Genomic DNA, 14,008 nt, shown 5'->3' on the forward strand with positions numbered 1-14,008 from the left:
GAATGTTCAGAAGAGTGACACACAGGACATTACATCATGGGGCAACTGCTCCATACACACAGGCAGTAGCAGATAGCTATTTCTCTCAAATTTTGGGCACAAATTTGTTAACATACCTGTTAGTGAGCATTTCTCCTTTGCCAACATAATCCATCCACGTGACAGGTGTGGCATATTAAGAAGCTGATTAAAACAGTATGATCATTACACAGGTGCACCTTGTACTGGGGACAATAAAAGATTATAAATTGTACAGTTTTGTCACACAACACAATGCCACAGATATCTCAAGTTGAGGGAGCGTACAATTGGGAATGTCCACCAGAGCTGTTGCCAGAATTTTATGTTCATTTCTCTACCATAAGCCACTTCCAATGTAATTTTAGAGAATTTGGCATTACGTTCAACCGGCCTCACAACCGCAGACCACGTGTAACCACGGCAGCCCAGGACCTCCACATCCGGCTTCTTCACCTGCAGGATTGTCTGAGACCAGCCAACCGGACAGCTGATGAAACTGAGGAGTATTTCTGTCTGTAATAAAGCCCTTTTGTGGGGAAAAACTAATTCTGATTGGCTGGGCCTGGCTCTCAAGTGTGTGGGCCTAGGCCCTCCCCGGCACACCCCTGGCCAGTCATGTGAGATCCATAGATTAGGGCCCAATTTATTTATTTAAAATTGACTGATTTCCTTATATGAACTGTAACTCAGTAAAATTGTTGCATGTTACGGTTTATATTTTTGTTCAGTACAGTTCGACTAGGATCAGGGATTCACTAGTATTCTAACTAGCTGTCAACTATAACTGACATTATGGTCCCTATCAACACAAAGGGCGAGTCTCAAATGACACCATATTTCCTACATACAAGGGTATCATTTCAGATTTGTACCATATATGTCAAACTTCACCAACTGTTCTGTATTTAACCTTTTTTTATTCAGGTTAGTCTCATTGCAATAACATTTATTTTTCAACAGAGACCTGGTCCAATGATCTACTGCTATGCTCTCATATTTAAAGTAGTCACATTAAAATCCTGTACAGAAAAATAATAAATTAATAAATAAATAATCAACAATACAGACTTTCGCTAGCCACTGGATAGATTAGCAAAGAAAAAAAACTTCATTCAGTCCAGTTTGTCCAGTCGTCTTAGAAAATAAATCAGCTTCTCACCAAAACAACCTGCTAAACCTTCAGCCTGCCCGTTTCTGCTTTAGCCAACTTAGGGTTTGCTAATACAGAAAAAGGCAGGTACACAAGACTAGTACTAAACCTCACCTCCGCCTTAACCTAATATCCCCTGTTTCCTGACAGCTTAGGGCCCAAACAAGCTACAATCATATCATCAACCACTCTAGAAGAGCTGTAAGTTACACTGTTTAGTTAAAATCAGCTGGGTATGATATAATTGTTTAGTGGAACTCAGGTAGAAAGGAACTGCCTGTACACGAGCTTGAGAAAGTTGGGATGGATTCAAAGGGAGCCAGGTAGACAGAAGGGGTTTGTAGAAGAGACAGAGGAGGAAATAAATCATAGGGATGGAGAGGCCGTGGGAGCTGAGATATCGGTGCTCTACTGGGTCTTCTTGTCCTCAGTAGGAGAGTAGGGGGGAGGTTTGTCCTGGAGAGGAGGAGGAAAACATACAGTATGATTACAGATATACACAGTATGGAGGACAAAATCAACTCTGAGTTAAACCCATTTGATTAAAGTACTACATCGATACTATGGTAATCTGATATACTGTCAGTTCCTATGCTAGATATAGCAGGATAACATCTGCTTTGACTGGTTTCTCCAACCGGTCTGTGTCTGATTTCGGCCTGTAGCTGTCATTACATTTTGTCAGCTGGTTATTGTCATGTAAAAGACTGCGGGTCTCCCAGTAATTGACAAACATTTAGCATCTCCAGGCCTCAACTCATTATGATATGAAGAAATTGTATTTCAGAAGAACAGAAGACGAGTTGGCCTACTGTATGTTATCTGGCTATGCACCATGTCGTAGGCTGTAGGCTTGTTCATTTAGCGGACGATATATGCTTATAAGTCCCATGCCATTATTTTATATGATTTTATTTTTAGAATAATATAATTGAACTTAGTTGAATAAAATACAAAGGATATTTTTCATTCTGGATCGAGTGTGCATATGAAGTGGCTATGTTGAGCATAAGTGATCATTTGAAACAGGTCCTATACACTAGATTTAGAGCTCTTTGGCAACTTCAGTTGTGAATGATACAAACCTTTGAAATTCAAACATATATGGGCTGCATGATGCAACCATAGCTTTTTTATGACTTTCTCAAATCATCAATAGCTTTAAACTCTGTTTCTTGCCTCGGCTGCACACGTTGTTCTCTCATCAAGTGATCATATTTTCACCCAACAGACTATTCTCAACTTAGTCTTAACTAATATGTAAAAATGCGTTTCAATTTAGAATGGCAGAAACAGTGGCAAAAGAAAAGACGTATGCACTCGAATGGAGGCCGCGTTCCTACAGCTACCCCAGTGCTCTGTATGCCATGGGCTCTCCAACCCTGTTCCTACAGCTACCCCAGTGCTCTGTATGCCATGGGCTCTCCAACCCTGTTCCTACAGCTACCCCAATGCTCTGTATGCCATGGGCTCTCCAGCCCTGTTCCTACAGCTACCCCAGTGCTCTGTATGCCATGGGCTCTCCAACCCTGTTCCTACAGCTACCCCAGTGCTCTGTATGCCATGGGCTCTCCAGCCCTGTTCCTACAGCTACCCCAGTGCTCTGTATGCCATGGGCTCTCCAACCCTGTTCCTACAGCTACCCCAATGCTCTGTATGCCATGGGCTCTCCAGCCCTGTTCCTACAGCTACCCCAGTGCTCTGTATGCCATGGGCTCTCCAGCCCTGTTCCTACAGCTACCCCAGTGCTCTGTATGCCATGGGCTCTCCAGCCCTGTTCCTACAGCTACCCCAGTGCTCTGTACGCCATGGGCTCTCCAACCCTGTTCCTACAGCTACCCCAGTGCTCTGTACGCCATGGGCTCTCCAACCCTGTTCCTACAGCTACCCCAGTGCTCTGTACGCCATGGGCTCTCCAGCCCTGTTCCTACGGCTACCCCAGTGCTCTGTACGCCATGGGCTCTCCAACCCTGTTCCTACAGCTACCCCAGTGCTCTGTACGCCATGGGCTCTCCAACCCTGTTCCTACAGCTACCCCAGTGCTCTGTACGCCATGGGCTCTCCAACCCTGTTCCTACAGCTACCCCAGTGCTCTGTACGCCATGGGCTCTCCAACCCTGTTCCTACAGCTACCCCAGTGCTCTGTACGCCATGGGCTCTCCAGCCCTGTTCCTACAGCTACCCCAGTGCTCTGTATGCCACGGGCTCTCCAACCCTGTTCCTACAGCTACCCCAGTGCTCTGTATGCCACGGGCTCTCCAACCCTGTTCCTACAGCTACCCCAGTGCTCTGTATGCCACGGGCTCTCCAGCCCTGTTCCTACAGCTACCCCAGTGCTCTGTATGCCATGGGCTCTCCAACCCTGTTCCTACAGCTACCCCAGTGCTTCATTTGGGAAACCAAGTGAAATATGTTTGGGAACGTCGATAGTATAATGTTTTCACAAGGAAACATTTAATTCAACTGTTGACAGCCCCTCTGCTTGCTCAAGCAAGGAATGTAGGAGAGAGAGGAGATGGAAATGCACGGTATAAAGCTAAAAAGTCATGCGTCAGCCTAGTAACTATGAAAATATAAAAAAATTCCCTATTACTAGGGAATTTGCAAGTTCACTATAATTGGAAGCCAACTCTGTAAGCCTGCCTAGGCCTATATGTTCTCTCCCAGAATCATACATAGACTGTTTGGAGTGTAGCATCGGGTAACCAGTCCATCCAGTATGCATAATAATACAGTCCTCGCTCAAAGAAGATTACTAGAATTCGTTATATTTTCGGAGTATAGGCTAGACCAATTATGTACCAGACATCTTAAATCAGTTTTTCTTATGTTCTCTGCCATGTGTAATAAGCAGTAGGCGATGTATTGTATAACGGCACAATCATTTTATTTCCGTTCTTTCTTGGTGTCAAATATAGGCCTATGTATTTGCATAATTCTCTAATATGCTTATGGGGGTTTGAATGAACCATCCCCTTAGAAAGCGCTGTCCATTTCATTGTGTTTGGCTTTGAAATAACATCCACAAAGACCATGTTTTAGACTCAGTTTCAACCTGTTGTTGAACTTCTTTCTTCAAATTGATCATCACAGTGAGGTGAGTTTTAAAAGCACATACTGTTTTGATGATTAGTGTTTGATGTGATTTTCCAATAGCATTTGCATTGATGTCAGAGTGGTTAGACAGACAATAGAGCCCTGAGTACCAGGCCATTAGCAACCTGATGGTAGTTAGCAAATTGGGTACGACCAACTCATGTCCAGAGTGCATAAAAGGAGATTACAAGGTTACGTGGAATTTTACTGCGTCATGACTGCCTGTGTGGTGGTAATACGGTCACCACAACAGCCCTAGTCTAACTACTCTCCACCTGAGAGGAAGTGAGCACCAGTACTCTGGTTGCACTGTAAGTGGGATGTCTCTCACAGGTCTCTGTACCATTGGATTGTTCCTCTCTCATTGGTCCTGTGCCGCTTCCTGCATGGCATTCATTGGCTGTACTCTAACTTGCTCTTTGTTTATTGGGTCAGGTAGCTGTCTGCATTGACTTGTCCTGATGACCCTGCCTCTCCTACCTGCTACTGGGCCAACAATTTAAATATAACGGTGAGAATCCATACCCTACTAAAGTGAAATGTTATCTATGTGCATTTCATAAAGTCAGATTTACAGTGGTAAAATGTTGGTAAACAGGTGTACCTGTGGTAGGTAGGTGGGAGGGAGTGTGGCACAGCTGGCACTGGCTGCTGCCTCTGCTGCCTTTGCCTCGGCTGGGGGAGGAGAGAGAAGCACAAGTTAATTAATTGTCCTATTATTTAATGCTTTGGCAGCATGGGATCGCTCACATCACGCTAATTAAAACTATCACTAATGAAGGAACTTTGCAAGAGTGAGTTAGAAAGAAAAGGAGAGAGAGCGCAAGAGAGAGGAGAGAAAGCAAGAACCAAAATGTATTCTGACCTGCAGGTGTGGAGGGCAGGTCAGGGTTGTGGGGGGCCTGCTGTCCCAGAGGGGCGGAGTAGGGAGGAGGGGGCATGTAGGCCGCAGGGCCATCAAACCCGGCGGGGTTGGGGTAGAATGCATCTGGAAAGAAACAGAGAGTGGTTAGATATGACATGCAATAGTACATGGACTATTTTTTGTGATGAAACTATTTTTCTAAATTCTAATTGGACAAGTACAAGACATTAAAAGGAAGACAACAGTCGTCTTCGTGTCTGGTCAGTACCTGGCGGAGGGGGGTTGGGGTAGGAGTACCCGGGTGGGGGTCCCGCCGGGTACCCATTGGCTGGGGGAGGAGGGTAGGCATATGCCCCGTTGGCCATGTACGGACAGCCCCCAAAGCCACCACTCACAGGCTGCCCTCTGGATGCTGCACAGGGGAAGAGGAGAGGGGGAAACATCCATTTAAAATAGCTATTTCAAAAGAAGCTAGTCATTGGGTAAAATGGTCAAGAATAAAGCTCCAAAGTTCTTTACCTTGTGCAGCGACCTGTAACATGCACTGTCCAAACTCAATGGCTCCTCCAGCAGCAAACACCAGCTTAAAGGTGGCACAGCCTTCCCAGCCTCCTGAGATAGTGATAGAAGTACAGTTAACTCTTTCAAAAAATAAAAGATAAAACATATTCCAGATTTTAAACTAAAGCCTGTTCCTCCAAGGTTTGGCAGAGAGATCAAGAAGACTTTCCTTTTATGTCCATTTTATGCACAGAAGTGGTCCTTGGCCAGGTATGTCTCATAAATGTACTTATTATGCAGTAACTTTACCTCGACTAACCTGTACCCCCACACATTGACTCGGTACCGGTACCCCCTGTATATAGCCTCCCTATTGTTATTTTATTGTGTTAATTATTTTTTGTTTTATTTTTACTTTAGTTTATTTAGTAACTATTTTCCTAACTGCATTGTTGGTGAAGGGCTTGAAAGCAAGCATTTCACGGTAAGGTCTACACCTGTTGTATTCGGCGCATGTGACAATTACAATTTTATTTGATTTATGTTTCTCTGCTACTGACAGTGTGAAGTTCTTTGAGGTCTGGTGGGATACAGTCAGTCTCATTCTCTCACACACAAACACACACACCTCCGGGCTCTGCGCTGACTGTGCCTTTGATGTAGTTGGCCCCCAGGACAGGCTGTTTGACCTCACAGCCCTTCATCAGGTAGAAAGGCATCATGAAGGACAGCAGAGCATCATGACCCCCCTTCGCCACAAAGATCACCTGGGGACAGACAACCTGGATTACACCAATCCTTTTCTTTCATATCTAGTGCCTATAGGGTTAGGGAGTGGGTTGGGGTCTATGAAAAATGTGCACGGTAAAGAAGTGTGTCTCCTCTTACCCTGTAGGGAGTCAGGAAGATACTCCCCTTCTTACTCTTCCTGAAGGCATCAGGCAGGCACTCAGCTTCACAGAATACAAGCTCCACGTTCTCATAGCTCATCAACACACTGATGCGCCCCCCCCCCCCCCCCCCCCCCCCCCCCCCCCCCCCCCCCCCCCCACACACACACACACACACACACTTTTGTCAACATATAATTTTGAAGTTGCAAGTCAATTCAGTGTTAATTTACCTAAATCAACATGACAATGATTATTTTCCATAACCACAGATAAAAAGAAAACCTTTAAAAGAGCATGCTTATGAGATCAGGGGGGCATTGTGCAACTGTCTGAGCTGGTCAGTTACCATAAGTGGCCCATTGCTCATCTCCAGTAAAGAGCTAGTAAGGTGTAATAGGCTTAGGCTTGGTGACACACTAGTGGCTGGTTAGACGGTTAGTTCCAACACCTTAATAGGTTTACCTGCCATGCTCGCATGACAGATACGTAACACGTATTTTCGGGAAAACGGCAGGATTAGTGGAATAGCGTTGAGTGTGGAGGTGGATCAAATGAATATTCTTAGTGTTTGTGACGCCCGCCGTTACGTGAGAAGTCGACCCGGTGGCAATGGCAAGACGGAGAATACCCAGTCTGTCTTGTTGAGCTTTGACAGTGTTTCTTCCTGATAAGGTCAGGTTATAGTTGCTATTCTGTGAGGGCCTATGTTCCGGACCAGCGTCGGTGCTTTAGGTGCCAAGGATTCGGACGTGTTGCAGCAGTGTGTAGACGGGAGATCCCACGATGTGAGAAATGTGCAGGAGAGCAAAGTCAGAGGGAGTGTACAGTTGGGATAGAGAAAGCCCTGTGTCAACAGTGGGGGTGCCCATGCAACTGGGGATCCAAAATGCCCTGTGAGAGAGACAGGTTGAGATTGCCTAAGTTTGAGTGGGGCAGAAAACGTCCTATGCTGAGGCAGTGAAGAGAGTAGAGGATAGCCCAAGGGTGAGTTAGGCAACTCCGAGCCCCCAATTGAGTAGGCCTGAAGAGAGAGAGCCAAGAGAATATGAGTTGTAAGGTTGGATTTCTTGCATTTATAGCCATGGTGATCAACTGCAATGCACTGATGGAGCAAAAATCACAGAAGATAGATCTGGTAGTTGCAGCAGCAAAGATATTTGGGTGTGAGAGATTTTAGTGCAGAAGATCTACAGGAAATTTTGGGAGAAGGGGTTCCATCCTCCCAGGCTGACGGCCTTCTGTAGGATCGTTTAGGGACAAGTAGTGGGAGTGGTGGGAAAAGTACCAAATTGTCATACTTGAGTACAAGTAAAGATACCTTAATAGAAAATGACTCCAAGCAAAAGTGAAAGTCACCTAGTAAAATACCACTTGAGTAAGTCTAAAAGTATTTGGTTTTAAATATACTTAAGTATCAAAAGTAAAAGCATGAATCATTTCAAATTCCTTATATTAAGCAAACCAGATGGCACAATTGTTTTGTTTTTTTAAATGTATAGATAGCCAACAATCAGACATAATTTACAAACAAGGCATTTGTGTTTAATGAGTCCGCCAGATCAGAGGCAGTAGGGATGACCAGGGATTCTGATAAGTGTGTGAATCGGACCATTTTCATATCAAAATATAATGAATACTTTTGGCTGTCAGGGAAAATGTATGGAGTAAAAAGTACATGATTTTCATTAGGAATGTAGTGAAGTAAAATATAAACAGTAGAGTACAGATACCCCAAAAAACTACTTAAGTAGTACTTTAAAGTATTTTTACATCACTGAGTACTGGGATGGGGTTGTGGGTTTTTGGGCATAGTGTATAGGTGCAGGATTAGATGGTGCTGCAATTTAAGCTTTGCTATTCTCCTTTATTTTCTTGTTTTGTCACAATGTGGAATGCACATTCCAAACTGAGAAAGGCAGCAATATGCCAAAAAGGGTCTAGTCTGTCAGAAATTCACAATAGGAAGAAGAAGACAAGGTCAAATCATGACATCAGTGATCTTCAGATCAGAGTTCTAGAAAGATGCCAGAGTTTCCGAGTTGGATGACCGTTAAGAGGTCGTCTCCCCCCCCCCCCCCCCCCCAAGAGTTCCCAGTTGTTTTGAACGCGGCATAAACTCAACCTAAACTGATGAGCTGAAGTGACACTGACAGACAGTCAACACACGATTTGATTGTCATCATTATGCAAGAGTTAGCTTCTGAGTCCTGGCCAAGTTGTTGACAAGGCAAGATCTATTAGCTAGTTTTCTAGGTGCCTGAAAGAATACGCAATGTCAAAGCTACAGTAGCTACAATACATTGAATGGCTAGCTGGAAAGATACACAGAAAGCTAACTAACGTTTACATAACTAGACACTGCCTAGCTACGTAGGGAGAATCTCAATTGCATACTCCTAGGTTCCTCCCCTCTGACCTTCTCCAAATGGGTTTTGAGGAGGTGAAGAGAGGACGAGGAGATTCTCCCATACACACACAGCTAACTAACTAACGTAACTCTACCAAAGACAGTACAGTATAAAGACGGGAAGGAATTGCTTCTTGAATAGAAATGCCGGATCACGCTTGAAGGCGACGTCATGGAGACGTTGGCTCGCTAAGCTCATGCGCATAAACGCGTCAGGGTCGTCTCGCGCCGAACTGCGCATGTGTACACCGTCAAATCAAAGGCACTCCTTCGATATAAAGTCGTTTTTGACGAAAATAAAAACGTGTCAGTTTGTCACTTTCACGAGGTTGGAGTAATAACATGTTCAAATACTTAAGACATTGGATCGAATCTAGGTGGTGCCTTTACATTTCATGAAAATTAACAACCAATTAATATTTTTTTACTTCTCTCATTGACTTCTCAAACCCCAACCCCCGGCCTGGTCTGTTTAGTCTGCTTCGCAAGCGTTCACAGAAGTCTAGCGATGTTCCGTATCTGTGTTTAGAAACTCTGTGCGTCTACTACGGCTAGCTTGCTCACGTTGACTGAAGAGCATTAGCTAGCTAGTATGAGCAAGCTAGCTCTAGCTGTCTAACGTTACCTTTCACTGTTGGTGATAATGACGCCTCCGGATTCTGAATTGTTCTTGTTCAAAGCCATTGCGATGTCGCTTCGTAACTACCGAGTGGAATGAACAAAGTAAAAGACTGACAAATGCAGTCTCAAATGTGAACGGGATAAAATCGTTGTGTAGTTTCACTAGTCCGCCTGCTTCACGGACCCACTTTTGTTGTGATGCTAATGCGCCTGCCCTTTCTGGCATGTTACGCCCACACGGCGATGTCATCTCTGAAAAGTGTCTCTCTGGCCATTTCTAGAGAGAGAGTGGACGACTTTAGAGAGATGTCATTAAGGTACACAGTGAAGTGGTTTACCATACTGTATTTTGTTAAACATCTACTTGCACATTCATCCATTCCAGTGTTTAATTGCTATATTGTAATTACTTTGCCACCATGGCCTATTTATTGCCTTACCTCTCTTATTTGCACATTGTATGTTTGTTTATTCCATGTGTAACTCTGTGTTGTTGTATGTGTCGAACTGCTTTGCTTTATCTTGGCCAGGTCGCAGTTGTAAATGAGGACTTGTTCTCAACTAGCCTACCTGGTTAAATAAAGGTGAAATAAAATAAAGAAATAAAAACGTATTAGCAGTTGAATTTGAAAGAGCTCTACAGTACCCAATATTTAGGCTACTTATGGGTGCAAGCATAGCTGCTGGAAGTAGTGGTGGTGAGTTGGGGTGTGCCTAGTAGTCAGTTATTGGAATAAATATATGGGCAGGATTCTTGATATTTTTTTATTATCCGTAATTTAAAAAATTAAAAAGATATCAGGTGTCAGCACACAACTTTCTAATATGTGCGAGTTTCTAAATAACCCACCTGGCTAGTTTGTCTGTCAAGATTTAACTTTGTCTGTCAAGAGATGGGCGGGCTGTGCTTTGATCCTGCTGCTCTGATAAAAATATGAAATGCTGATGCGGATTCAGACCAGTGGAGGCTTCTGAGGACGGCTCATAATAATGGCTGGTATGGAGTCAATGGAGTGGTATCAACCACATGTAAACCATGTTTTTGATGTGTTTGATGTGGCGCATGCACCGAATAACTTTACTGTGACATGCTTACAATTTCTTAACCAACAATTAAGTTTTAAGAAAAATACAAGTTTAGAAAAGATTTACTAAATAAACTAAAGTAAAAAATAAAAAAGTAACAATAAAATTAAAATAACGAGGCTATATACAGGGGGTACAGGTTAGTCTAGGTAATTGAGGTAGTATGTACATGTAGGTAGGGGTTTAGTGACTATGCATAGATAATAAACAGCGAGTAGCAGCAGCATACTTTAAAAAACATTTTTAGCAGGGGGGGGTCAATGCAAGTAGTCCAGCCATTTGATAAGCTGTTCAGCAGTCTTATGGCTTGGGGATAGAAGCTGTTAAGAAGCCTCATAAAGTCTCATAAATGTACTTATTATGCAGTCACTTTACCTCTACAAATTACCTCGACTAACCTGCACCCCCGCACATTGACTCTGTAGCAGTACCCCCAGTATATAGCCTTGCTATTGTTATTTTACTGCTGCTCTTTAATTAATTGTTAACTTTTATTTCTTTTTTTTGTTGGTATTTTTCTTAAAACTGCATTGTTAGTTAAAGGCTTGTAAGTAAGCATTTCACTGTTGTATTCGGCGCATGTGACAAATACCGTTTGATTTGATTCGACACACACACACACATAGGCCTAATCTGCAGGGTTTTTTGCAGTGAGAAACATGCAAGGATGTATTTTTCTAACATCTACATAGGCATATTAAAACATTTACGGATATGATTACAAATATGGGTATGGCCATGTCGGCACACCCCTAGCGCTGCAGCACCCCCTAAAAAATGGAGCCTTTAGTAGTCCTGTATTAGCGGACCGATATAGTTGTCTGTAGCACGGGCTAAAAAATTTATTCAGCACTGCAGCACCACCACCGTCAGCGAAAATATCACAGCACCCTCACCCCCAAACTACAGTGAACGAAAAAAGTATTTGATACCCTGCTGAATAACAACAAAAAAATCCAGAAAAACGCATGTCAAAAATGTTATAAATTGATTTGCATTTTAATGAGGGAAATAAGTATTTGACCCCCTCTCAATCAGAAAGATTTCTGGCTCCCAGGTCTCTTTTATACAGGTAACGAGCTGAGATTAGGAGCACACTCTTAAACTCTCCACCATGGCCAAGACCAAAGAGCTCTCCAAGAATGTCAGGGACAAGATTGTAGACCTACACAAGGCTGGAATGGGCTACAAGACCATCGCCAAGCAGCTTGGTGAGAAGGTGACAACAGTTGGTGCGATTATTTGCAAATGGAAGAAACACAAAAGAACTGTCAATCTCCCTCGGCCTGGGGCTCCATGCAAGATCTCACCTTGTGGAGTTGCAATGATCATGAGAACGGTGAGGAATCAGCCCAGAACTATACGGGAGGATCTTGTCAATGATCTCAAGGCAGCTGAGACCACAGTCACCAAGAAAACAATTGGTAACACACTACGCCGTGAAGGACTGAAATCCTGCAGCGCCCGCAAGGTCCCCCTGCTCAAGAAAGCACATATACATGCCCGTCTGAAGTTTGCCAATGAACATCTGAATGATTCAGAGGACAACTGGGTGAAAGTGTTGTGGTCAAATGAGACCAAAATGGAGCTCTTTGGCATCAACTCAACTCGCCGTGTTTGGAGGAGGAGGAATGCTGCCTATGACCCCAAGAACACCATCCCCACCGTCAAACATGGAGGTGGAAACATTATGCTTTGGGGGTGTTTTTCTGCTAAGGGGACAGGACAACTTCGGGCGGGGCCATGTACCGTCAAATCTTGGGTGAGAACCTCCTTCCCTCAGTCAGGGCATTGAAAATGGGTCGTGGATGGGTATTCCAGCATGACAATGACCCAAAACACACGGCCAAGGCAACAAAGTAGTGGCTCAAGAAGAAACACATTAAGGTCCTGGAGTGGCCTAGCCAGTCTCCAGACCTTAATCCCATAGAAAATCTGTGGAGGGAGCTCAAGGTTCGAGTTGCCAAACGTCAGCCTCGAAACCTTAATGACTTGAAGAAGATCTGCAAAGAGGAGTGGGACAAAATCCCTCCTGAGATGTGTGCAAACCTGGTGGCCAACTACAAGAAACGTCTGACCTCTGTGATTGCCAACAAGGGTTTTGCCACCAAGTACTAAGTCATGTTTTGCAGAGGGGTCAAATACTTATTTCCCTCATTTTTGGCATGCGTTTTTCTGGATTTGTTTGTTGTTATTCTGTCTCACACTGTTCAAATAAACCTACCATTAAAATTATAGACTGATCATTTCTTTGTCAGTGGGCAAACGTACAAAATCAGCAGGGGATCAAATACTTTTTTCCCTCACTGTCCTTCCCGCGGCTATAGGTGCAAGTACTGTTGTTGACACCATACATTGGTTGACGCAGAAAACCTTCACAAATGTGTGTAGGTTAGTCATCCCTGTATGTATGCACAACTGAACAATGAAAACTTAATTTCATGATCAAATTATTTTCTATTTTATTTTCTCTGCAGGAGATTTTTGGTCAAGAACAGCTAGTCAGGTCTCATGCCGCGTTAAAAACAAATGGGAACTCGGAAATCTCTGACTTCCGACTTCAGTGCATTCAAGACAACTGGGGATAAAACTAGCTCCGACAGGAAAAAAAAATGTTGAACGGTCATTTGCTCTGTTTGCTTCCATTTGGTTCTTAAACGGTAAATGGTTTCCGTTACAAGATGTAATGAATACACCCCAGGTTTGATGAGTACATTTTGTGGTCAGTGCAGGCTGCAAAAGCCCATGGTGCTCCCCACCTTCTTCAGCAGTGATATTCCAAGAAGGCTTTCTCTTGACTGTAAGTTCTGTGCTGTGCTTTATCGTGGAGGGGTTGAGCTCCCAACATCCAAGTTAAATGTATTGTTATATCTTGTGTCAAGGGCGCAATTTTGATTTAAGAAGTATGTGTGGGCCGGCTTCCGCATGTTCCTAAAGCACACCATTGCCTCATTTTGTATCACCTTCCAATGATAAAACTGGGGGGAACAAAAGTGCAATTTCAGAATGTGGGGGGGACATGTCCCCATCCCCAGTAAAAGTTGCGCCCCTGTCTTGTGTTATATTTTTTACATAACAGGATTGCTTCTGTGGACATTTCCATGCCTAATGCTAAGCAACCATGTTCAATATTTACATTTTATTGCCTTGCCTAATATACACATAACAGGACATTGCCATGTGGCATGTGTAAGGCCCTGAGAGCCATAGTTATAGCCTTCTTGGTCAGGCAAAACTCAGACCCCTTACATTGTGTTGTACACTGAGCTTAAACCAAGCAATGTTGCCAAAACCAAGATGTTGATGAAGTCACTGAGGTTCACTGTAGTTTCTAGAGGAAGCTTGGTGGTGATGGGCTGATGAGTTTT

At 43.7% G+C, this 14,008-nt stretch overlaps 1 protein-coding gene across 1 annotated transcript; it reads right to left on the reverse strand.

Annotated features, from left to right (window-relative positions):
* Positions 1-918: 918 nt before the first annotated feature.
* wbp2 (WW domain binding protein 2) lies at positions 919-9,797 on the reverse strand. The gene is made up of 8 exons (XM_014179498.3): positions 9,559-9,797; positions 6,522-6,630; positions 6,262-6,400; positions 5,652-5,744; positions 5,401-5,544; positions 5,133-5,255; positions 4,872-4,942; positions 919-1,627 (listed from the first exon to the last, which is right to left on the reverse strand). The coding sequence occupies exons 1-8, from the start codon at positions 9,615-9,617 to the stop codon at positions 1,580-1,582; spliced, it is 786 nt and encodes a 261-aa protein (XP_014034973.1). The 5' UTR covers positions 9,618-9,797; the 3' UTR covers positions 919-1,579.
* Between the last annotated feature and the right edge of the window lie 4,211 nt (positions 9,798-14,008).

Source organism: Salmo salar, chromosome 28, assembly GCF_965601325.2.
Source record: "Salmo salar chromosome 28, fSalSal1, whole genome shotgun sequence".
NCBI classification, from domain to species: domain Eukaryota; kingdom Metazoa; phylum Chordata; class Actinopteri; order Salmoniformes; family Salmonidae; genus Salmo; species Salmo salar.